This window comes from Astyanax mexicanus, chromosome 4 (genome assembly GCF_023375975.1).
Source record: "Astyanax mexicanus isolate ESR-SI-001 chromosome 4, AstMex3_surface, whole genome shotgun sequence".
In the NCBI taxonomy this organism is placed as follows: domain Eukaryota; kingdom Metazoa; phylum Chordata; class Actinopteri; order Characiformes; family Acestrorhamphidae; genus Astyanax; species Astyanax mexicanus.
In genome coordinates, this window is record NC_064411.1 from 13,175,947 (window position 1) to 13,201,125 (window position 25,179).

General features: G+C 40.5%; 3 protein-coding genes and 1 long non-coding RNA gene across 6 annotated transcripts in view; 2 read left to right on the top strand and 2 right to left on the bottom strand.

The window, feature by feature from the left end:
* Positions 1-6,600, top strand: part of LOC125801460 (zinc finger protein 239-like) — a 203,053-nt gene extending 196,453 nt beyond the window's left edge. For all 3 annotated transcript variants that reach the window (XM_049478224.1, XM_049478222.1, XM_049478223.1), the window contains exon 2: positions 4,131-6,600. In XM_049478224.1, the coding sequence (XP_049334181.1) occupies positions 4,273-5,076 (804 nt within the window). In that variant the 5' untranslated portion in view covers positions 4,131-4,272 and the 3' untranslated portion in view covers positions 5,077-6,600. The remainder of the gene's footprint in view (positions 1-4,130) is intronic.
* LOC125801107 (zinc finger protein 271-like) overlaps positions 1-25,179 on the bottom strand; it is a 223,993-nt gene that overhangs the window by 67,957 nt on the left and 130,857 nt on the right. The window lies entirely within an intron of this gene.
* LOC125801602 (uncharacterized) lies at positions 12,522-16,138 on the bottom strand. Its single transcript, XR_007438807.1, has 3 exons — positions 15,991-16,138; positions 15,174-15,245; positions 12,522-14,682 (listed from the first exon to the last, which is right to left on the bottom strand). It is a non-coding gene; the product is annotated as an uncharacterized LOC125801602 (long non-coding RNA).
* LOC125801253 (uncharacterized) lies at positions 21,122-23,555 on the top strand. Its single transcript, XM_049477681.1, has 5 exons — positions 21,122-21,283; positions 21,370-21,459; positions 21,562-21,866; positions 22,293-22,508; positions 22,681-23,555. Exons 1-5 carry the CDS (start codon positions 21,147-21,149, stop codon positions 23,049-23,051), a joined length of 1,119 nt encoding a protein of 372 aa, XP_049333638.1. The 5' UTR covers positions 21,122-21,146; the 3' UTR covers positions 23,052-23,555.

The window sequence follows — 25,179 nt, forward strand, 5'->3', positions numbered from 1 at the left end:
TTTCTAAACAAAAAATGTTGATTGTGATACTAAAGTATTTTGGTATCACTTACAATGTTTGGTGAAATTATATCCTAGGTTTTTGGATCATTTGGATCTATAAAGCTTAAATATTAAAAAGTATCGGTATCAGTATCGATATCGGCAATACTGGCCCTGCGTTTACTTGGTATCGGATCGATACCAAAATTCCCGGTATCGCCCACCTCTACTGGAAACCAGATCAGTGATGAGTTTCAGGTTAACGTTAAAGCGGGTTTATTGTCCAGCTCAAGCTGTGGACTGGCATATAAATCAGTAAGTGGATCGGCCGTGCCCGCCCGATATCAGATTCGTCGAATTATGCCAATATCGGCCCCCATACCGATATTGTATCGGATCAGTCCCATCTCTAATATTAAGAAATGCTTAATAAAAGTAGCGTAATGAAGAAATTCATTATTTAATTTACTGGCAGCATCTTTTATATTAGGGGAAATACAGAATATATTGATAAACCGCAAAACTGTATTACCCAGCAACACTTGTTTTTGTACAGATATTACAGTCAAACCTCCACTGGTTTTGTTAATTCTCCTAGTATAAATCATGCTGTCAGTGGCTAAAATAAATAAATATTTTCCCTATAATTCTACTTGTATTAAAGAATTATGTGTGCTGGATCAGAATATTATCATAAAGTACCGGGGTTAAATTGTATTTCTTAAGAACACTCGCTTAAACCAAGACATTACAAACAATTCAAACAATAACCTGATTTCAGCTATGTGATGCTACCAAAATATCCTAGAGTAAAATAACATTAATTTTTTATTTACAACCAGTTATTTAGCTGACAAGCTAAAGTTATCAGTGATTTGTTTATCCGGGTAGCAAATGTTAGCTAAAATTGCAAGTGGCTAATGCTAAAGTAGTAGCTCGTGTTAGCTAGCTAGCTAAAGGTATCAACATTTTTTAAATCTGTAGCTAATTTTAGAAAGCTAGCTAAAGTTGCAAGCACTTTATAACAGGTAGCTAATGTCAGCTAGCTGCAAGCATTATATTACCAATAGTTAATGTTTGCTAGTTGCAAGCGTTTTATAATCAGTAGCTAAAGTTTGCTTGCTAGCTAAAGGTACCAGCAGTTTTTAATTGGTAGCTAACATTACTGAATTAAAAAAAATATATTTTTTGAATTGCACTACTGCAACAAAATGAATATTTAATTGTATTATTTCATATGATATGATATGGCACATATCACATGAGATATTAAATAATGCAAGAATTTTATCAGATTTGTATCAGAATTTCATGATTCTAATAATGCACTCTGAATATCTCCATGTATCCAGGATTAAAGTAAAATAAATGATACTGGACAGATATAATCTGTCTCTAGTAGATATATAATGAGGAATTGAGAAACAGTGTGAATTTTTCCTTTTGCTAAAAACAGTATAAAAAAAGTAGTACCCTGACATGATAATTAGGGGTGGGTGATATGGCACAATATTGTAGGGTATAATATTGTTCACAATATTTCAAAATGCTGGTAATATTTCACACAGTGGTGTGAAAAAGTGTTTGCCCCCTTCCTGCTTCCCTGTTGTTTTGCATGTTTGTCACACTTAAATGTTTTGAAACATTAAACCAATTAAAATTTAAGTCAAAGACAACACAGGTAAACACAAAATGCTATTTTTAAATGAAGATGTTTATTATTAAGGGAGAAAAAAATCCAAACCTACATGGCCCTGTGTGAAAAAATGATTGCCCCCTTGTTAAAACATACCGTCACTGTGGTTTCTGACACCTGAGTACACTGTCTCTAGCCACACCCAGGCCTGATTATTGCCACACCTGTTATCAATGAAGACATCACTTAAATAGAACCTGCCTGACGAAGTGAAGTCCACCAAAAGATCCTTAAAAGCAACACATCATGCAGAGATCCAAAGAAATTCAGGAACAATTGAGAAAGAAGGTGATTGACCTGGAACTGGACCTTCCCAGAAGTGACTGGCTGCCCAAAATTACTGCAAGCGTGCAGCGACCCAAAACGTCCCAAAAGACCCCACAACAACATCCAAAGAACTGCAGTCCTCACTTGCCTTAGTTAAGGTCAGTGTTCATGCCTCCACCATCAGAAAGAGACTGGGAAAAAATGGCCGACATGTCTAAATTTCTAGACAAAAACCACTGCTGTGCAAAAAGAACATTAAAGCTCGTCTCAAGTTTTCCAAAACACATCTTGATGATCCCCAAGACTTGAAGAAGATCTGCTGTGATAAATGGAACTATGAATTCTGCTGTCTACCAAAAGATCCTGAAGGAGAATGTCTGACCATCTGTTTGTGACCTCAAGCTGAAATGAACTTGGGTTCTGCAGCAGGACAATGATCCAAAACACACCAGCAAGTCCACCTCTGAATGGCTGAAGAAAACCAAAATGAAGACTTTGGTGTGGCCTAGTCCAAGTCCTGACCTGAATCCGATTGAGATGCTGTGGCGTGACCTTAAAAAGGCTGTTTATGCTCGAAAACCCTCCAATGTAGCTGAATTACAACAATTCTGCAAAGATGAGTGGACCAAAAATTCCTCCACAGTGCTGTAAAAGACTCGCAAGCGCTTGGTTGCAGTTGTTGCTGTTAAGGGTGGCCCGACCAGCTATCAGGTTTAGGGGTAATCACTTTTTCACACAGGGCCATGTAGGTTTGGATTTTTTTTCTCCCTTAATAACCTTCATTTAAAAATAGCGTTTTGTGTTTACCTGTGTTGTCTTTGACTAATATTTAAATTGGTTTGATGTTTTTTCACACCACTGTACATGTAAATTCTACCTGACTATAAACATCATATATATCCACAAACAACAAAACCCAGACTACTACTCTATAAAGTAACGTTATGAATATGAAGCTAAACAGACTATCTCAGTAAAACACCACAGCAACAAAATAAGATGCTACTTACTTGTCCAACAAGAAGCCGAACATTTCGGCTTCTGTTTTCAGCTGTTTAGCGTCTCTTAGCTCACGCCAACGAGTGAAAGAGATTCCCATATTTATTCTTGGCCATTCTCTAGGCCGATTAGTCTGTCTTTCTCACTTTCTGGCTTTCACAGACATCTTCCATCTCTTTCCAGCTTCTAGTCTAACTGACTGTCACAGGCTGTATTTTATTAAGCACAAAGAGGGTTTGATCTGTGTGTTTCGATTTTTGAGTCTTTTTAACCATCAGAAACAATCTCATCACAGTTCACATGGTTAGCTCTGTTACCTTTTTCTTAGAAAAATCGCTGTTTATCCAGATATGTGGGGTGGGGCTTCTCTCCCTGCGCTCCGCAAAACCAGCAGGCTGATTGGCTGTTTCTCCTGAAAGGCGGAACTTTATCCTTGAACTGGCTCCGTGATTAGTGTTAAGCCCAGGCCAGGGACGCCCCTGGTTAGAACTGCAGGGTGGAAAGCAGGTCGCAGTTCTCGAAAGAGGCAAACTTACAGAGCCTGGTTTGAGCTCAGAGGAGCTCCGGCACAGACACGAGAGGACCGCTATTCCTCCTATTACACCTCAGTGCAGCGCTGCAGTGAGTCAGAAGCTGTAATTTTACTTCTTTAAAAACTTCAACAGTCAAGGACATCCTTCCTAGTGTGCCTTTAAATAAAGATACTCAGGGAAATGGGAATACGAGTATCTTCTCAAGATCAACTTTGAGTCTTTTATCCAGAACTAACAAAAGGTAGAAAACACAAGAATACCCCAGAAGAAGGAGAAACAAAAAGCAGCCCCAGGAGAACACCCAAAGAGGCTTTAAAATAAAACCTAAGGACATTTGTCTTTCTTTCTTTCAAACTAAGAACGTTCTCAGCTTCTAGTGAGACTGGAACAGAATCAAGACTGTCTGAACAGTGGGCAGTCCTTATAAAGGCACTAAGCAGGTGTCTGCCTGATTATTGCAAATGGCAAAATGTGGCCTCCCTCTAGTGGCTGGAGGACCACCAGGTACAGTACAGAAGCTTTTATGGTAATATGAAGATGTCCCAGTAGTTTTGTCAATGTAGTGTAACTGATTGATTTAGACAGTTCTCTTCAGTTAATTGACCTGCTTTTATATTAATATTCAATGGCATTTTTCTTTTTTTTTTTTCCAGAAATGAAAATATTCCCCTGGAATTCATCACCAACAACCAGGATATTTAACTAAGAGCAATGTTAAACTGCTGAAAGAGGTGAAGCAGAAGCCGTCCTGAAGAATCTCCAGAACACACAGAAATTGTTGCATTTAACAGACAAATGAAGCCAAGTCCCGACATGGAGAAACATCAGCACTTTGTCAAGAGTTTTACTAAACAGAGTAATCTCAAAAATCACCAGCGCATTCACACAGGAGAGAAACCGTATTACTGCTCAGACTGTGAGAAGAGTTTTACTAAACAGAGTCATCTCAAAATACACCAGCGCATTCACACAGGAGAGAAACCGTATTACTGCTCAGACTGTGGGAAGAGATTTACTACAAAGAGTCATCTCAAAGTCCACCAGCGCATTCACACAGGACAGAAACCGTATCACTGCTCAGACTGTGGGAAGAGATTTACTCAACAGAGTGATCTCAAAATACACCAGCGCATTCACACAGGAGAGAAACCGTATTACTGCTCAGACTGTGGGAACAGTTTTAATCAACTGGGGACTCTCAAACTGCATCAGCGCATTCACACAGGAGAGAAACCGTATTACTGCTCAGACTGTGGGAAGTGTTTTACTCAACAGAGTAGTCTCAAAAAACACCAGCGCATTCACACAGGAGAGAAACCGTATCACTGTTTATACTGTGGGAAGAGTTTTAATCAACAGAGTCATTTCAAAATACACCAGCGCATTCACACAGGAGAGAAACCGTATCACTGCTCAGACTGTGGGAAGAGTTTTACTGAACAGGGTACTCTCAAAAATCACCAGCGCATTCACACAGGAGTGAAACCATATTACTGCTCAGAATGTGGGAACAGTTTTACTCAACAGAGTCATCTCAATAAACACCAGCGCATTCACACAGGAGAGAAAACTATCCCAAATTTGTCTCACGGCAATTAAAATCTTTTGGACAGAACACCTTAATCCTACATGTTCCACCAGAAACAAACATTAACTGATTTTTACAATGGATTTTTCAGGTTCAGCAAAATGAATCTTATCCAGCAATCATGTTTATTGAATTCCATGTTGTGTTTTCTCGTATGTTTGATATTTCAGGACATTCTTTGTGAGACAGAGCTCAGTTTTTAGGGTAGTTACTTTAAGAGTTCAGTTCTGGAGAAGGGAAGGTCATTCGAATGAGGGCACTGTCAAGGATTCAAGGAGATTTTATTGTCATTCGCATCACATGTGGTACATGAGATGGAACGAAATTGTGATCTCACGATCCAGTTTATACCCAAGAGCTGTTATTAAAATAGATATATAGATAAATAAAGGAATACAATAAAAATAGAATATACATAATAGATAAGATAAATTCCCCCAAAAAAGAAAAATAAATAGAAGAGAAGACATGTTGCAGCAACATGAAGTCCAGAGTGCAAGTGTGCTATAGCAGCATGATAATGAAATTAGAGCAGTAAAAGATAAAGTGTCTCAGTGCGGCTAAAGTGACAGTGTTTGTAAACAGTAATTGTCCTTGTGTGTCAGTGCAGTGTGTTGTTAGGTGGAGTTTGAGAGTCTTACAGCTTCCGGAATGAAGCTGTTTCTCAGTCTTGTTGTTTTGCACTTGATGCTCCGCAGCCTCCGGCCTGAGGGGAGTGGGACAAAAAGTGTGTGTGCTCAGGCAGGGATGGGTCTTTGGAGCTTTGTGCAACGTTAGATTTGTAGTCCGTGATGCACTTGATGCCCCTCCACATGCTCTGTGGATCCTGGGAGGAAAAGTGTCCCTGGATTTTCTGAGCATATGCAGCTTTTGCCCTCTTAACTCCAACAGTCAGCTCTCTTCTGCGTTCAGCCAGGGCACATCCTCCACACACTTGCTGATGTACCCAAGAATAGCAGATGTGTATTCCTCCAGATCCAGCTCCCCCTCACACTCAGCAGCCTCCCTGAAGACCTGGCAATCTGTGCAGCCGAAGCAGTCCTGCAGCACAGCGTCGCCGTCATTGGGCCACACAGTGATGGTCTTCTGTGTGGGTTTGCAGCGTTGCAGCGGGGGGTGGTATGCAGGGACCAGCATGAAGGAGATGTGGTCGGAAAGCCCGAGGTGGGGGCAGGGGAAGGCTCTGTTGGTGTAAACACAGTCTAGCGTGTTATTACCTCGCGTTGGCATGTTCACGTGTTGTTCAGCGTGTTCTTCAGTTCTACGTGGTTAAAATCGCCCGCTACCACGTAGAACACATCCGGATGCTTGTTCCGAAGCGAGCTAGTGTTGTCATAAAGCTCCTTCAGCGCGTTGTTAGCATTAGCATCCGGTGCTATTTAAACAGCATTCACGAACACCACCGAAAACTCACGAGGCAGATAGTGTGGGCGACACTCAGCTGTTCTGTGGCCTCGGAGCAGTGGCTGTTTACCAACACGCAGTTTGTGCACCAACCTTTGTTTATGTAGACGCACAAGCCACCCCCCCCCCCCCCCCCCGGTCTTTCCCCGAAAGCAGGCTGCGGTCCGCTTGGAAGAGCTACCGGCCGGCGAGCTGGAAGGCTGAGTCCGGCATGGTGTGGTTCAGCCAGGTGAGACAAATCACAGCGCAGTTCCTCATCTCCTCAGAAACACTCATCCTCAGCCGCAGCAGATCAAGCTTGTTATCCAAAGAGCGGAAGTTGGGTCAGAACTGACGTAAAAACAGCTCAAAATAGGGTGTTAGCTAGGAGGGTGAGAAGCCGCTGCACTACTGTGCGTCGCCATCTTGCATCTTACATTCAGTGCTTGCACCAGATGTTAGATTAGCATAACTTAGTCTTTAAAATTTAGATGTCGTAGTTTTTAGGAGTAAAGTAGGATTCTTAGCTTGCAACTAAATGTTTAGGACCAAACCTTTAACCTAAGGTCCATCCATATGAAAGGAGAAGGGGAAAACACCACCAGAGCCACAGAGAGACGACACTGTGCTGGGTACTGCCGTGTGGACCGGAGGAGCATCCAGACCCCCGCAGAGAGGCCAACAAAATCCTTTCCAGAGGTTAAATAAAATGCTCCAGCCGTAGTTCCCATACTGAAATCAACCCACTCCAGACTTGTGTAGCGCAGTAAGGTTGCAGGCTCATTCACTCCCTCTGCTGGTGTTCTCATTTGTCTATGATTCAGTCGCTCTGATTAAAAATGTTACTATAGAGGGATATAGGTGATTATTTGGTTGCATTGTATATGTCAAGTTTTATACGCTCATCATTCCCTTTTTGAGTATTATATGTTGCTGAAGGTTTTTTATTCTTCAAATTTACTAAGAACATCCAAATGATTTAGTTTCTTAATATTTTTTTATCCAGTACCAACAATTATCTTTGTATTGCTTCACCTCTCTATTTACTCTTCTGTGTGTTTTAATAAAAGGCTTTTATATTGGAGATCTGCAATCTCATTGTGTTTTCTCAATATATGTGTGACATGAAACCTATAGGCCTGAGATTATCTTATGTTATTATTTGTTAAATACACAAAGTCGCCCAAAGGGGAAAAAAACAGTGTGAAATGGATTTGGGTTGAAGTGAAACATAATAGTCAATTTTCAGAATTAAGTCTTAAAAGGGATACATTTACTTCCAGTGGTATAGTAGCATGTGTTTAACTTGTATTCATATGCTTATAGTTAGGGTTGCACCGATAACGTATCGGTATCGGCACCGATACTGGCACGTACACATAGTATTGGTATCGGCAATGGGTATCGACCGATACCATTTCCGGGTTTGGAATGTGGAAGTAAAAAATAGCGGGTTAAACAGCTCAGGTAAAACGTACAGATAAAACAGTGAAGCATAGCAAAGTGCTGGTACTGCAGTAGCCTGCCTTTCTGCTCAAACAGCAAATTTAAACAAACAAACCTGACCAACCTGCTTACCGAGCCGACCGCTAACCGAGCCGAATATTAACGCTATGGAGCAGGATTTCTGCCATCCACCATCTCCTAGTGAGTAACTTTACAACTCCTGCATCAGTTTATACCAGAGACTGTAAAAAAAGATGGACGCCGTGTCGCCATTCCCATTCATTCAATGAAAATGAAGCCAAAATCTTCCGCCATGTTGGCGATCCTGACACCCGATTCTGTGCAGAGGAGGGAGAAAGACTGTGGAGAGCAGCCTACTCATTTAAATAACCCCGCCCCTGAGGGCTGCCTCGCGGTCACAGACTGCAGAGCGGGGCGGAGCGGAGCTGACGGTCTCTTATTGGTCCCGCCCATAACCAGCCCTTTTACCATAACCACACCTTTTTTGAATAGAGCTGAGTAACGTTTTAAAAAACGAATTCTGTGGGGATATAAAAAATTGACAATATAAGCAGAGGTTAAACTAGCTGCTGCATTTAAATAATGGAGGTAGAATTACAGTATATTAGAAAAAAAACGTGATTGAAAGTTGTCTGTTTTGCCATTGAAACCTATGGGAATGGGTGGGGTTACACAGCTTTCTGCAGCTGAACAGCAGGGGGGGCCCCACCTGTGGTGGCTTCACTTTTGAGAGACGATGCTCTGTCCAGCTATATACAGTCTATGGTTTATACAGTACAGATCTGAATACACAAGCCAGCTACCTAAATAACCATCTAAATAATTATTACTTGCTTGAGTAACAGTCTTAACCTCTTAACGTGCCATAATATATCATAATTAATATCTGTCTGTGTTTCTGAATAATTATAGGTTCAATATGGACACCCAATATGCCAGTTTAAACCTTAAAATATCAGTTATCTATCATATTTACCTGCATTTCCTATAGGATGCATGGTTCCTGAATTAGAACCAAAAGAGTGCGTTTTACACTGTTTCACCGCTGTGTTTTTTACAGGTCTATACTTCAGCACACACACATATACAGCGCTCACCTCAGACTCCTCGCCCCACATATCAGTAAAAGTTAGATCCATCAAACCAGTCGCCAGTAATCCTTATTTAGGTCCAAACAGTGCTTGACAAAACTTGAGCCAAAAGAATATATTTGTTTTAAAGCCGTATTAAAACCCTCTGCCTTCGATTGCTGCGTTATAACGTGCATGTGAATTAAATCTGTCGGTCAATCAGGTGGCGCTTTATGCTGAAAGAGAGGTTGGGGGAGGGGTCAGTTGGGAAATCCGCAAATTAGCAATTTATTACAACAGAGCTCTGGGAGCCCCTTCCACTCACACAGAGTTTCAGTAGAAGAAGTTTAGTGATCCTTACAGTTGCAAGACCTTATATCCCCAAAACCCCACCCAGACATCCTGTGCAAAGGTCAGTTAAGCGGTTCCTCAGCAACTGTTTCTAAATGATTGAGTTAAAACATTAATTGATTACAACTGTTTTTATTACCCACTGGCCTCATCTCAGCTGCTTAGGTGCTGACTTCTGCAATACATACTACAGACTGGACATTCAGTTTTGAGGTGTCAGCTTAACTGTCCTTTGCACACTCACCCACATACACAGTTCAGTTCAAATATCCAGAAACAACTCACTAGTTTCAGACACCTGGGTCAGCACAAACAAGATTACTCACATGACACTTCACTCTCTTAATCATAATAAGTTTTTAGGACTGAATGTCTATATGCATCAGCTGAAAGAATACATCTAATATTAATATTTACGATTTCTTAATAGGTCTCTTAAAGAAACACTGCACATATATCTTGTAATAAAAAATAAAAATAGAAAATCTGAAAAGATTTTCCTGTTTATTACCATATTTAGATCATTACATGTTCAATTAAATAATTTTAAGTCGACAACAGGAGCTCCTTGTCAATTTTTATCTACTGCAGCCAAACATCTTAACAGACCTTTAAAAAAAAAAGGTGGAAACTGCGGAGCAGCCAATCACGTTATTATATCATATTCAGGATAAAACAGTTGGTATCGGTATCGGTACTCGATATCGGCCGATACCAGAAAAGCTGGTATCAGTATCGGTAAGGAAAAAAGTGGTATCGGGGCATCCCTAATTATTGTCCTTCTTTCACCCTGTTCTTCAATGGTAAGGACCGCAGGAGGAAATATTATTGGATTGTGGATCAGAACTGCAGTGACATTGACAGGGTGATAAAGTATTCAGAGAAACAGAGTTGAAATTGTGAACAATGAATGTAGAAATTAAATTTCAGGTAAATTGGCCAATCATTGTGTTAAGGCTGTGCGTTGGCAAGAACTTTGATAAACAAAACTTATAAATTATTGGGGACACAATTCAATAAACTGTCATAGTATAAAAAACACCATTATATTTATAAAGTAATGTTTTATGATATCATAGCAGTAGGATCTAACAACAGAGTACAACACTGCTATACAGGTCTGTTTTTCCTTGATTTTATCAAATTGAAAACCTCTGGAATCTATTCAAGAGGAAGATAGATGATCACAAGCCATCAAACCAAACTGAACTGCTTGAATTTTTGCACCAGGAGTGGTAGAAAGTTATCCAAAAAGACTTGGAGTAGTCAAGATGAATATGAACTTGTTTCCATTGCATTATTTGAGGTTTCAAAGCTATGCATTTTGTTTTTGTTATTTGAGAAATTTCTCATTTTCTGCAAAATAATGCTCTAAATGACAATTAGCTTATAGAATAAAACAACAATGTTAATTTTACTCTGCAGTAAAATCTACAGGGCCATTTAAAAAAAATAATATCTTTGAAAAGTTACTTTGATACAGTAATTCAGTTCAAAATGTGAAACTCAAATGTTAACTACTTTATTTCAGTATAAAATGTTTTAGCTAAGTTAGCTAATGTTAACTACATCATTTAAGAGTGGAATGTTTTAGCTAGCTAGGTTAGCCAGTGTTTGCTAATGTCAACTACATTTCAGTGTGTAAAGTTTTAGCTACCTAGTTTAGCTAATGTTAACTACTTTATTTCGGTGTGAAATGTTTTAGCTAGCTAGGTTAGCTATTGTTAAATATTTTATTTCAGTGTGGAATGATTTAGCTAGGTTAGATAATGTTAAATACTTTATTTCAGTGTTGAATGTTTTAGCTAGCTAGTTTAGATAATGTTAACTACTTTATTTTAGTGTGAAATGTTTTAACTATGTTAGCTAATGTTAACTACTTTATTTCAGTGTGGAATGTTTTAGCTAGCTAGGTTAGCTAATGTTAACTACTTTATTTCGGTGTGAAATGTTTTAGCTAGCTAGGTTAGCTAATATTAAATACTTTATTTCAGTGTGGAATGTTTAAGCTAGCTAGTTTAGCTAATGTTATCTACTTTATTTCAGAGTGGAATGTTTTAGTTAGGTAGTGTGGAATGTCTTGGATAGTTTAGCTTACTATAACTATTTTAGTGTGGAATGTTTTAGCTAGGTTAGCTAATGTTAACTACTTTATTTCATTGTGGAATGTTTTAGCTAGTTACTTCAGGAAATGTTAACTACTTTATTTCAGTGTGGAATCTTTATAGCTAGCTAGGTTAGCTAATGTTAACTACTTTATTTCATTGTGGAATGTTTTAGCTAGCTACGTTAGCTAATGTTAACTACTTTATTTCGGTGTGAAATGTTTTAGCTAGCTAGGTTAGCTACCCTGTTAGCACACATCTTAAATGCATCGCACTCCATTTGAATTGATCTTACATTGGTCTTATTACCATCGTCGTGCTTCAGAGATCGCATCCGTCGTCTATACGTCGTCTAAACATCTGCGTTATGCAGGAAATTTACCCTGATTGCACTCATACATCTTGTAAAGGTCTGAACATCTTAAATGCATCGCACTCCATTTGAATTGATCTTATATTGGTCTTATTACCATCGTCGTGCTTCAGAGATCGCACCCACCCCCTTATACGCCGTCTAAACATCTGCATGATGAAGGAAATTTGGTATGTTAATTTGTTGGGTCGCATATATATCGTTTTTCCAGACAGCATGCAATCACCATCAAATAACATTCACTGGTCACACTGTGCATGTCTCAGTCATGTGGTGTTAGTTTTGTACTGTAGAAATCATTACAACTCGATAGAATACATGATTACGTCATATATTTAAGGCTCATTGACTCGCACTTAAATACACAGGGCGGAGTGACACTAGTACCCGTTTATACAGGCAGGTACACGTGACCTACCTTTGGAGAAGAATTAAACCCTGTGATGACAGTATTTGAACATTGAACTATTCTGTCGAACATTCATGGCATCAGTGGTTTTCCCAGAAGCTGAAATATAACAATATGTACTTGGGTACAACTAGGAAACCTCATGCTTACTTGTCCAAATACCATAATGATGCTACCTGAAGAATTAAGCACATCTAACAAAAATGCAATTTTAATGCAAAGTATATTATTTGGAGGTTTACCTTTACATGACTAGAGAGAATTTTATTTTTTTCTACTCAAGATAGTAAATCCTGTGGTCACTGCAGCTCCAATTTCCCAGGCATTCTACTGCTGTTGTACTTGCCTAATTATGATGTCATACAATTAATGTGTCTTGTACCATGCAATGGGAATGGACAATTGGTGGCAGCAGCAACATCTTCACTTGATTTTCATACTTAAGTTGTCAAAACATTAAACAAATTTACCAGAAAATTATTGGAACCATGTTCAACACAAAATGAAGACGAAGCAAGCCCTTTAAAAGGTAAGCACATTTATTTAATCATAGCAGTAGTAGCAGTTAACTGTATTCATATGAGTTACACTCTTTTTTGCACCTAAATAATAATAAAACAAGTCAAAAAAGTCAGCATGAGTGAAGGTTAACAAGGCTGTAAAAAGGTATGCAATAAATGTGAGCACCGGCAGATTTTTATACAACCACATAAAATCTGTCTGTAGTAATAACATGTGCAGCACACATGCAGCAAATAAAGACTAGGTTGGTTTAAAAACAAAAACCAAAAAAAAAAATCTAAAAAATCAGGAACCTTCAAGACAACAACCCAAACTTCAGGCGTGGCTGATCCAGACAACATGTCACCATTCACCTAAAAACAAACAAATATATTTCCACATTGTGTTACTTGGGAATGCATGGATCCTAAATTTTGCCAATTGCATCTCACTGTTTAATCAAATAAAATAAAAGTAAAACTTTTAGCTGTTTATATACTGTCATTTTTTTCTGATTTGGGGTTTGTAAAGTCAAAAGTCGTAGAACAGGAGCTGGATCCAATTGTTATTATCCTGCATGAGGATATCTGGAGAAATGGACATAGCCTAAAAAATAGGCCTCATCAACCATTACTAGCTGGAGTATTCAGTCATTTTGCCCTTTTTCCACTCAAACGTAATGTACAGGGTGAGTCAAAAGTCACAGGACATCCTTTTCACACCTGCAAAATGTGGAAAACCACAGGAACTTTATAACATAAAGCCTAACATACAACATGGCAGCATACAGCATATATACACAGACCAGTTAATGTGCAAGACAATACAAACACTGGGTCGGGTCAGTTCTTTGTTGCATGGATTCCACTAGATGTTGGAAACTTTCTTTTGAGATTCTGAGTCTAAGAGTGTACAGGATCATAGAAGATGAAAACTTGCAGTTGCTTTGTGCACACTGAAATGTGTCAATTTTCTTTCAAAAGTACAGATGATTGGCTTTTCTTGCACACCACAAATGTTGTGCAAGTTCAGTTTGTTATCAGCAAGTAAAATAAAATGAAATATAAAATGGGCTTCAATACTGTATTAATGACACCAGTTTGAGGTTACTTGAGACCTGATACATCATGCTGGCAATGGCCATTAGAAAATGGTAATCTGTAGTCACAAAGGTGTACCTGGTATTCATAAAAGGATAGGTATCCATTTCAGACCTGTTAAAAAATAATTTTATAAATGAAGGTTATGGTGTTTATCAGCTGTTTCCTCAGTGATAACGGTCAGGTCTTGGTGACCGTGGACTCTTTTGTTTTGTTTTTACTTAAATTTCCCCTTTGGGGTTAAATTGCTACCAGAAACAAGCTTGAAGATGAGATGGTGGGCCAAGATGTTGTAAACAGAGAGAACATACAGTAAGTCTTTGCTATGTTGGAGAAAGCTTTCTAACTGGCCCTGACAATGTCCCCTCAAACGTACACAATAATACTAATAATACATGCACCCTAAATTTACACATACATGTCTCTCTCTCTCTCTCTCACACGGGTCACACTCTCACTCTCACACACACACACACACATGCACTCTCACACACCCACGCACACACATCCACGCACACACCCACACACACACCCACTCACAGGCATGCACGTGCACACACACACATCCACGCACACACCTACGCACTATTTGGGCAACGGCTGTGCCAGCTTTGAGTCAGATTCACTGGTTGAAGATATTGGCATGAGTGCCCTGGCACATGATGGCCTATAATCGTCAGAATCATCAGGCATGGAATCACTTGGAGTCCTCCTCCTTTTTCTTTCCATTCCAGGGGCTAGAGATGAAGGCCCAGAGTAAGACCTGTCCCTGGTCATGGCAGGCTCTCCCTCCCTTTCACCCATCTTGGCAACCACCCTCTGTTTATGCTTCATGTTGCGCAGCTTTCTTTTTCTTTTCTGAAAAAAAAAAAAACAACCAAAAAAACATTAAGACATTCATGTAAACATAGATACTTAGGTGAACAAACAAACAAAATAAACAGACGGTAAGTATATACCAATTAAAGGTAAGTATATACCAATTAAAGGTAAGTATATACCAATTAAAGGTAAGTATATAACAATTAATTGTAAGTACATAACAATTAAAGTAATTATATAACAATTAAAGGTAGGTAAGTATATACCAATTAAAGGTAAGTATATTTAATAATTAAAGGTAAGTATATACCAATTAAAGGTAAGTATATAACAATTAAAGGTAAGTATATAACAATTAAAGGTAAGTATATACCAACAATTAAAGGTAAGTATACAACAAAAATGTACTTACTCTTGGTGTTGGTAGTCCAGGTAGGGGGAGGGGAGGTGTTACCCAAATGGTCCCCGTACACATATGTGAACTAGGTTCCTAACCATATATATATATTTAAAAAAAAAACACTTACTCAGTCTCTTTGGTATGACCTCCTTTACTTTTTCCTTAAAGGCTTGAAAACTTTGTTTTGGATCTGTTTTCTCTGCATAACAAACAAACAACATAAACACACAGTAAGTATATAACAATTAAAGTGTCATATCTTCTGCCTATTCTCTGTCTGTTCTCTTGTCTGTATGTTCTCATGTGACCCGGCTCCTCTGTGTTTCATTCCCAGTGTTTTTCCACTCACCTGTGTTCATTTGTAGCTCCGCCCCTTCGTCCCAGGTGTTTCCTGTTTCCTGTGTGTGTGCACCTCTATTTATGGTCTGTGTTCCATTTCCCCGGTGTCGATCCTTGTATGTTTATCATCTGTCAGTGCTCTATGTGTTCCCCAGTTTCCTCAGTCCTGTTTTCAGTTTATTCCCTGTGTATTTTGTATTTGTTTTCTTTAATAAATCCCTTTTTGTTTGCATTTGCGTCCGCCTCCGCGTCCTCCCTGCACCCACACCTGACATAAAGGTAAGTATCTAACAATTAAATGTAAATATTTAACAATTATAGGTAAGTATATAACAATTAAAGGTAAGTATCTAACAATTACAGGTAATTATATAACAATTAAAGGTACGTATTTAACAGTTAAAGGTAAGTATCTAACAATTGAAGGTAAGTATCTAACAATTACAGGTAAGTATCTAATAATTAAAGGTAAGTATCTAACAAAAACAGGTAAGTATCTAACAATTACAGGTAAGTATCTAACAATTACAGGTAAGTATCTAACAATTGAAGGTAAGTATATAACAATTAAAGATAAGTATATAACAATTAAAGGTAAGACTCACGTTTTAGGTGGACTTGTGCTTTAAGGAGGACAATCTTCCTCTCCAGTGTACTTATTTTTCTCTTACAAGAAATGTTATTACACTTGAGAGGAGATTGCCCTTCTTTTGGCGCCCCCTGCTGTGTCTGTTGCTGCTGCTGCTGATGCTGCTGCTGGCCCCCCTTCTCCTCATCCTCCTCCTCATCCTCCTCCTCATCCTCCTCCTCCTCCTCCTCCAGCTGCTGCTGGCCCTGCTGCTCCAGCTCCTCCTCCTCCTCCAGCTGCTGCTGGCCCTGCTGCTCCAGCTCCTCCTCCTCCTCCAGCTGCTGCTGGCCCTGCTGCTCCAGCTCCTCCTCCTCCTCCTCCTCCTCCTCCAGCTGCTGCTGGCCCTGCTGCTCCAGCTCCTCCCGCTCCAGCTCCTTCTCCTCCTCCAGCTGCTGCTGGCCCTGCTGCTCCAGCTCCTCCCCCTCCAGCTCCTCCTCCAGCTGCTGCTGGCCCTGCTGCTCCAGCTCCTCCTCCAGCTCCTCCTCCTCCAGCTCCTCCTCCTCCTCCAGCTGCTGCTGGCCCTGCTGCTCCAGCTCCTCCTCCTCCTCCAGCTGCTGCTGGCCCTGCTGCTCAAGCTCCTCCTCCTCCTCCTCCTCCTCCAGCTGGCCCTGCTGCTCCAGCTCCTCCTCCAGCTGCTGCTGACCCTGCTGCTCCAGCTCCTCCTCCTCCTCCAGCTGCTGCTGGCCCTGCTGCTCCAGCTCCTCCTCCTCCTCCTCCTCCAGCTCCTCCTCCAGCTGCTGCTGGCCCTGCTGCTCCAGCTCCTCCCGCTCCAGCTCCTCCTCCTCCAGCTGCTGCTGGCCCTGCTGCTCCAGCTCCTCCCCCTCCAGCTCCTCCTCCAGCTGCTGCTGGCCCTGCTGCTGCTCAAGCTCCTCCTCCTCCTCCTCCTCCAGCTGCTGCTGGCCCTGCTGCTCCAGCTCCTCCTCCTCCAGCTCCTCCTCCAGCTGCTGCTGGCCCTGCTGCTCCAGCTCCTCCCGCTCCAGCTCCTCCTCCTCCAGCTGCTGCTGGCCCTGCTGCTCCAGCTCCTCCTCCTCCAGCTGCTGCTGGCCCTGCTGCTCCAGCTCCTCCTCCTCCAGCTCCTCCTCCTCCTCCAGCTGCTGCTGGCCCTGCTGCTCCAGCTCCTCCTCCTCCTCCTCCTCCTCCTCCAGCTGCTGCTGGCCCTGCTGCTCCAGCTCCTCCTCCTCCTCCTCCAGCTGCTGCTGGCCCTGCTGCTCCAGCTCCTCCCGCTCCATCTCCTCCTCCTCCAGCTCCTCCTCCTCCTCCAGCTGCTGCTGGCCCTGCTGCTCCAGCTCCTCCCGCTGCTGCTCCTCCTCCTCCTCCTCCAGCTGCTGCTGGCCCTGCTGCTCCAGCTCCTCCTCCTCCTCCAGCTGCTGCTGGCCCTGCTGCTCCAGCTCCTCCCGCTCCTGCTCCTCCTCCTCCTGGTCCCTTACCCTGTTAAAGGTAAAGTTTCAGCCTTTTTTATGGCCACTGCAACATCTCTAGTCTACAAAGAAGAAGAAGAAGAAGAAGAAAAGGAGAAGAAGAAGAAGAAGAAGAAAAAAATAGTATCAATTTAGAACCATTTGTTTAACATAAATATATGTATAACACATTTAAATAACAAAAAATAATAATATTTACCCTCAAATACGGGTGGTGCTGGCCATAATGATTTTGAAGATTGTTGACAATGGCCCCATACCCACCCTCTGGGCAGAGGAAGTGGCACTCCAAGCTAATTAAAACAAATAAAAAGTAACAACAAATAAACTCAATTATTACTACTCTGTTACACAAGTAACAATACTGTATTCTATTACACAAATATAACAATTAAAGGTAGGTAAGTATATACCAATTAAAGGTAGGTAAGTATAAACCAATTAAAGGTAAGTATAGAACAATTAAAGGTAAGTATATAACAATTCAAGTAATAAAATAATACTTACAGTCCAGTGGACACTTGGAATACCAGCCTCTGCTCCTGTAGGCTGAATATGCCATGCATCATGGCCAAATGGTTTGCCAGACTGGCGCATGATGAATGGCAGAAGGGGCACGTAGCTCTTTGATTTTGCATTTCTAAAGGAAAAAAAAAAAAAGATAACCTGTTAAAAACTAACAATGGACCTAATCCCATATCACATTACATTACATCACATTACATGACCGGTATTAGAGGGAAAAAATAACACTTCGGTAAAAATAGACCATTTTTAAACATTATTCCTAACTAAAACAAGCGTCAAACATAACGTTACAGTGTCTAACAGTACTCCGTTAACCTCTTAAGCTCCAAGCCTATTTTGACAATTTTCCGCCTGAAATTACATACTCACATTTGAAGGCTTATCACTCTAATATTAAATAACTCAGAGTCAAATCTATGAATTAATATTACTTAAAAGCCTTTACACAATTCATTTAAGACACTTTAATTATTCAATTGAACATGTAATGGCCAAAATATGGTAAAAAACAGGAAAATTTTTAGGCGCTTTTCAGATTTTCTATTTTTATTTTTTATTTTCAGACATATAAAATGAACTATTTATATGGATGAAGGGTTTTACTAGCTAACATCGTAAAATTTGTCCGATATAGCCATAAAATTTTGGTGAGTTTAGGACTTACTGTGGCCGAGATATTTAGCTTTATTTGCGTCAGTGCGTTTATAAGGGCCAGCGTTTGGTTAGAGAGTTAGGGGGTGTGTTAACCAAAGTGTCTATGTTAACAAAAGTGTATATTTCATGTTTTTGAATTAAAACTAACTTTGTCTTTTAAAAAGATTAAAACCCAATCTTACAAATTTTAGAGTACCTCCCTCCTCCATCAGCAGCCTCGTAAGGACACTTTAGGGACCCATCAGCTATCCACATGTTAAGCACTTGAGGTGCATAGCTCCCCATTCAAAATGTAACGAAAAAAATTCCCCGACCTAGGTATTTCTCGGTATAAGTAGGTTTATTAGGGCGACTAGACGGACAGATTGACACATTTTGGGCTTTCTAAAACCTTTGGTTGGGGAGTTAGGAGGTGTGTTAACCAAGAAGCTCTGGTGAGTAAAATTTACCTAGCACTGATAGATTATGATGCTATCCTTAAACTGGTGTGTATCTGAACAGAAAATGCAGAATAAATGTAGCTGAATTGACCGGGGCAATTTAAAACGTCAAAATGAAAGTTACCTTATTAGTTACCTCTTAAATTCAACAGTTGCATTCATTTGTATGTTAATAGATGTATAACAACCTGCTGTAGAATTATTTGTATATTATATAAGTAGTAGTCATTAACGTAAACTTGTAATTTAAACTTGTAATTTTAAAGAAATTTTGTCTTTTAAAAATCTTAAAACCCAATCTTACAAATTTTAGAGTACCTCCCTCCTCCATCAGCAGCCTCTTAAGAACACTTAATGACCCATCAGTCCTCCTCCATCAGCAGCCTCGTAAGAACACTTAATGACCCATCAGTCCTCCTCCATCAGCAGCCTCGTAAGGACACTTTAGGGACCCATCAGCTATTCACATGTTAAGCACTTGAGGTGCGAACACGCCCCCCGTTATACAGGTATAAGTAGAAGCACACTTCTTCACTAGTTCACTTCTTTCCCTACAGACTGGAGGAACAGACTGCTGAATCTCCGCTGCTGATCCAGGAACACACCGCTGAAGCTACACTGCCGACTGCTTGTTCTCCGTTGCTGATCAAGGATCAAGAAGCTCTGGTGAGTAAAATTTACCTAGCACTAATAGATTATGATGCTATCCTTAAACTGGTGTCTAGCTAAACAGAAAATGCAGAATAAATTTAGCTGAATTGACCAGGCAAGTTAAAACGTCAAAATGCAAGTTACCTTATGTAATTATAGTTAAAGCTAGTTTTTAGCTTTACAGTTTTTTAAATTGTACACCATAGAAAGCAGGTTGACTCAAGGTATGGATTGGCAATAAGTTAATGTGTGTTTCAAAAGATGTTGTTGTCATGAGTTTCGGTTAACTTATATATTTATTTATTGATAGGCACTTTGGCGTAAAATACACTTTTCAACTTCTCCAAAGCGCTGGATAGCACAATTTATTTGTCCTATGTTTAAAAATGTGCTCATTTATTTCAGATGGCTCCCTGTCCAGTTTGCAAGAAGATGCTGTCCTCCATCTCTGCGCACCTTTCCACAGTACATCACGTGGAAAACGTAGAGGAGAAGAAGATCCTGATTCAGCTGGCAAATCAGAAAGTGTCGATCCTGACATCTCCGTGTCCTGTTCCGGGATGTGGGTATCAGAAGTCTCGTCTTGACCGCCATCTGACCAGCTGCCATCGGGACCTGTCCGACCAGGCCAGGGAGAGATGCATCCAGACGGCACAGAGGATAAAAGCCATTACTCTCCTGAGAGAGTTGAGGGCTAGCAGTCCGAACGTGCCCATGGCCACTCGCTTGGACTTGGCTGCTGCTGACGAGTGAGTGGCACTTCTAAATAGCACTGTTAGTTACAAGTTCATATTTATTTTCATGTCTATATTCTAATGTGTTTTTTTTCGGTCTTTCATGTTTATCTCTCATGATAGATCTTCAACGCCTGACTACGACCAAGTACTCGAGTCAGCGAAATCTGGCGTCCTCGATGTCAGTCGTAGACTGAGAATGGGACAACAGGTGGAAGAGAGTCAGCAGACACAGTTCCGGTACGTCTGTGAGGCGATACTCCTGAAGGAGCATCAACTGGCAGAGAGTGCTGTGCTGAACTTCAAGGTAGCTTATCTTGCTGTCCTTAATGCCTTGCATTTCTCTCAAATGTTTTATAAAGACAAACTGGCTAATGAAGATATAATTTTTTCACCCATACAGGTAGAGCATTGGGTTTCTCGAACCCCATCAACCAGTGGCATTTTCCTTGAACACTTTGACATCAGCCTGACTCCCCAACAGGAAGAGGTACAAAATGTATTATATATATATATATATATATATATATATATATATATATATATATATATATATATATATATATATATATATATATATATATATATATATATATATATATATATATAGATGTACAATTTTAAATCCAGTTTTGAATGTAGTTTGTCAAAGACAGTAAATGAACAATGTTCCTTTTTTTATTTTTTGTTTCAATACAGTGGCTGGAGATGTACTTCCCTCACATCAGGTCATGGAGTGTCAAAAAGTCCAGTCCCGATGTTCATGATGGAGGCATCTTCTTTCTGAGCCAGAAAGGAGTTCCTGTGGTGAATCTACCTAATGATATGAAGCGGCTATGGGAACTGTAAGTCCATCAGATTAAAGGCTCATTCAAAAGCACTGCTCCACATATAGCTTTATAATAACATTGTGTGTCTTTTGTTAACACAGGTATCCACAGGCTTCAGGGACCGACCTGCCAGCAGTTGCCCCAGTTGCCCCCCTGCCAGCAGTTGCCCCTGCCAGCAGTTGCCAGCCGAGGTAATTTTAAGCAAGGCATCTTATATAACAAACGCTGTTGTTTTTTCACTGTTGTTGTTTTTACTTATGGATTGGTCTTATAACACTCGCCCCATCTTTTAGCTCTGCTGCAGGTTCTGAAGAGGGGGATGATGAGCAGCCTTCCTGCTCAGATGCTGTGGGACAGGCAACTGGACAGCCACAGGCTCCGAAGAGGGACCACTCCCCTTCATCCTCTTCGATTGCAAGGAAGCGGAGGGCTAAGTCCACCTGGCTTAGTTTTCTTGACCTGTTTCCGGTGACACTTCATGCCACGACACCCACATGTGAGGAAATTGTCGGCGGTGGATTTGATCGCGAATCCTTCCGTTACTTTCACAACAAATGGAGGACAGTCCAGCGGGAACAGCGCATCCAATATATCTTGGGTAATGACTTCCTCTCTCTTTTATCAACACACAGTCTCTGAGCAACAAGTCTTATCTACATATAAGATGCAAGAAGAAGAAGAAGAAAAAAATAGTATCAATTTAGAACCATTTGTTTTACATAAATATATGTACATAACACATTTAAATAACAAAAAAAATCTTTACCCGCAAATAAGGGTGGTGCTGGCCATAATGATGCTGAAGGCTGTCAACAATGGCCACACACCCACCCTCTGGGCAGAGGAACTGGGACTCCAAGCTAATTAAAACAAATAAAAAGTGATAACAAATAAACTCAATTATTACTACTCTGTTACACAAGTAATAATACTCTATTACACAAGTAATACAATAATCCATAACTGTATTTCTGTCACATGCTCACGTTCTAACCAACTAAAATGTCCTCTCTCTTTTTCACAGATAAGTGCAAGTTCAGGAACCGCCCCTCAGAGGCCAGGGTATACCATCGGCTCCGTGCTGAGAACTGGTCGGCCAACTGTCCAAGCGCCATGGATGAGGTCAAGTCTTGGGTCCCCGTAAAGGACTACATCAAGAGTCCAGACATTATCCGCCGTATTCAGGAACAGTCTTGGAAAGGACTTTGCCTGAAAGACTTTGGGCCACCAAAGAACAAAGGTAAGGCCATTTGATATTATGCCGGGATTCTATTAAACGTGTCATATTTTAATATTTGTTTGCATTTTTTATATTACCACCCTAACCATTAACATTTTTAATATTACCACCCTTACCATTAATTCTTTTTAATAGTACCACCCTAACCACTATGTCTTATTCTCTTTTGAAGGGGTGATTGCGACAATGCCCTTTTCCAAGGGAGAGGTGGTCTGCGACTACCATGGAGAGTACGTCACCCAAGAAGAAGGGAATCGGAGAATGCAACAGCTTTTCGACGAAGCCTGTTACGTCTTCTTCTTTGCGGGACGTGGGGAAAAGGTCTGCATAGACGCCCAACATTCTCCATGCCAGTGTCACCCACACCAGGACACGTTTGGTCGTCGGATGAACCATTCAAGGAGAAGTCCAAATGTGAAGCCACACGTGTTCAAACTCCCACTCACAGAGGGAACAAGATGGCATCCCATTTTCCTCGCGCTAACGGACATTCAGGTCAACGAGGAACTACTTTGGGACTACGGTGTTCTCAGTGACGAGTGATTTGGAGGCGAAGCTGTTGGACTGGACTGGCTGAATACTTGAATTCCTGGACAACAACCTACCCCTCTGCCATCTCATACGAACTCACTGCACGCGGCACTTTACTTCACCCTGCACCACAACTCATTCTGTACCTGTACTGTCGCCTAGTAGACTTCACACACACACACACTGTAGATTATTTGCACATGTATATAGCACTGTGCAATTGAAATGTGTATATAGTGTAAGTTATTGTGTGTATTAATTTAATTGTGTATTTTTATATCTTATTTTATTATTCTACTAAGTTGCACTCAGGATTTTCCTGTACAGGACATACAGAGAATTGAAATTACGTTACTCTCCTTCCCAATTTTACAGCAAGTACAGATAATAGATATAATAAAGGAGAATGGGAGACACTATGTGTACAATACAGCAGGGACACAAATAGACATACATGAGACAAAAACAAGGTGCAGTAGTGTGGGGGAGAAATAGATATATAAATATAAGTAAAAAAAAAAAAAAAAAAAAAAAATTATATATATATTTATATATATATATATATATATATATATATATATATATATATATATATATATATATATATATATATATATATATATATACAGTGAGTCCAAGAAGTATTTGATCCCTTGCTGATTTTCTTTGTTTGCCCACTAATAAAGACACTATCCTTCTGCACTTTTAATGGTAGATATATTCTAACATGGAGAGACAGAATATCAAGACAAAAATCCAGAATATAATTTTAAAGAATATATTTTAATTAATTTGTATTTCAATGAGGAAAATAAGTATTTGATCCCTCTTGCCAAACACACTCAATACTTAGTGGCAAAGCCTTTGTTTGCAAGCACAGCGGTGAGACGTTTGTTGTAGTTAACCACAAGTTTAGCACACACACCAGGGGGAATTTTGGCCCACTCTTCTTTGCAGATCCTCTCTAAATCATGAAGGTTGGTGGGCTGTCGCTTGGCAACTCTGACCTTCAGCTCCCTCCATAGATTTTCGATCGGATTGAGGTCTGGCGACTGGCTGGGCCACTCCATGACCTTAATGTGATTTTTCTTGAGCCAATCCTTTGTTGCCTTTGCTGTATTTTTAGGGTCGTTATCATGTTGGAAGACCCAACCACGGCCCATTTTCAGATCCCTGGCAGAGGGGAGGAGGTTGTCCCTCAGGATTGTGCGGTACATGGCTCCATCCATCTTCCCAGTGATGCGGTGAAGTAGCCCTGTACCCTTGGCAGAGAAACACCCCCAAAACATTATGCTTCCACCTCCATGCTTGACGGTGGGCACAGTGTTCTTGGGGTCATAGGCAGCATTTTTCTTCCTCCACACATGGCGGGTGGAGTTGAGGCCAAAAAGTTCAATTTTGGTCTCGTCTGACCACAAAACCTTCTCCCAATAACTTGGTTCATCTTTCAAATGATCATTGGCATACTTGAGGCGTGCCTCCACATGTGCTCCCTTCAGCAGGGGTACCTTTCGGGCACTGCAGGATGTGAATCCATTGTGGCAAAGTGTTGCCAATTGTTTCCTTGCAAACTGTGGTCCCAGCTGCCTTCAGGTCATTTGCTAACTCCTGCCGAGTGGTTGCAGGACGATTTCTGACCGTTCTCAGCATCATTGCCACCCCACGAGGCGAAATCTTCTTTGGAGCACCGGGCCGAGGTCTGTTGATTGTCATGTTATACTCTTTAAACTTTCTGATAATTGCACCAATAGTTGTTACTTTCACATCCAACACCTTACTAATCTTTTTGTAGCCCATTCCAGCTTTGTGAAGGTCAACAATTCTGACTCTGAGGTCCTGTGACAGCTCTTTGGTTTTACCCATGTTGGAGACTTGAAATCTGTGTGATCTGTCTGATTCTGTGGACAGGTGTTTTTCACACAAGTGATTAGTGAGAACAGGTGGCTTCAGGTCAGGTAACAAGTTGATTGGGAGTGTCTAACTGGTCTGTAAAAGCCAGAACTGCTAATGAATACTAAGGGATCAAATACTTATTTCACTCCATGAAATACAAATCAATTAATATATATTCCTTAGATTTATTTTCTGGATTTTCTTTTTAATATTCTGTCTCTCCATGTAAGAATACATCTACCATTAA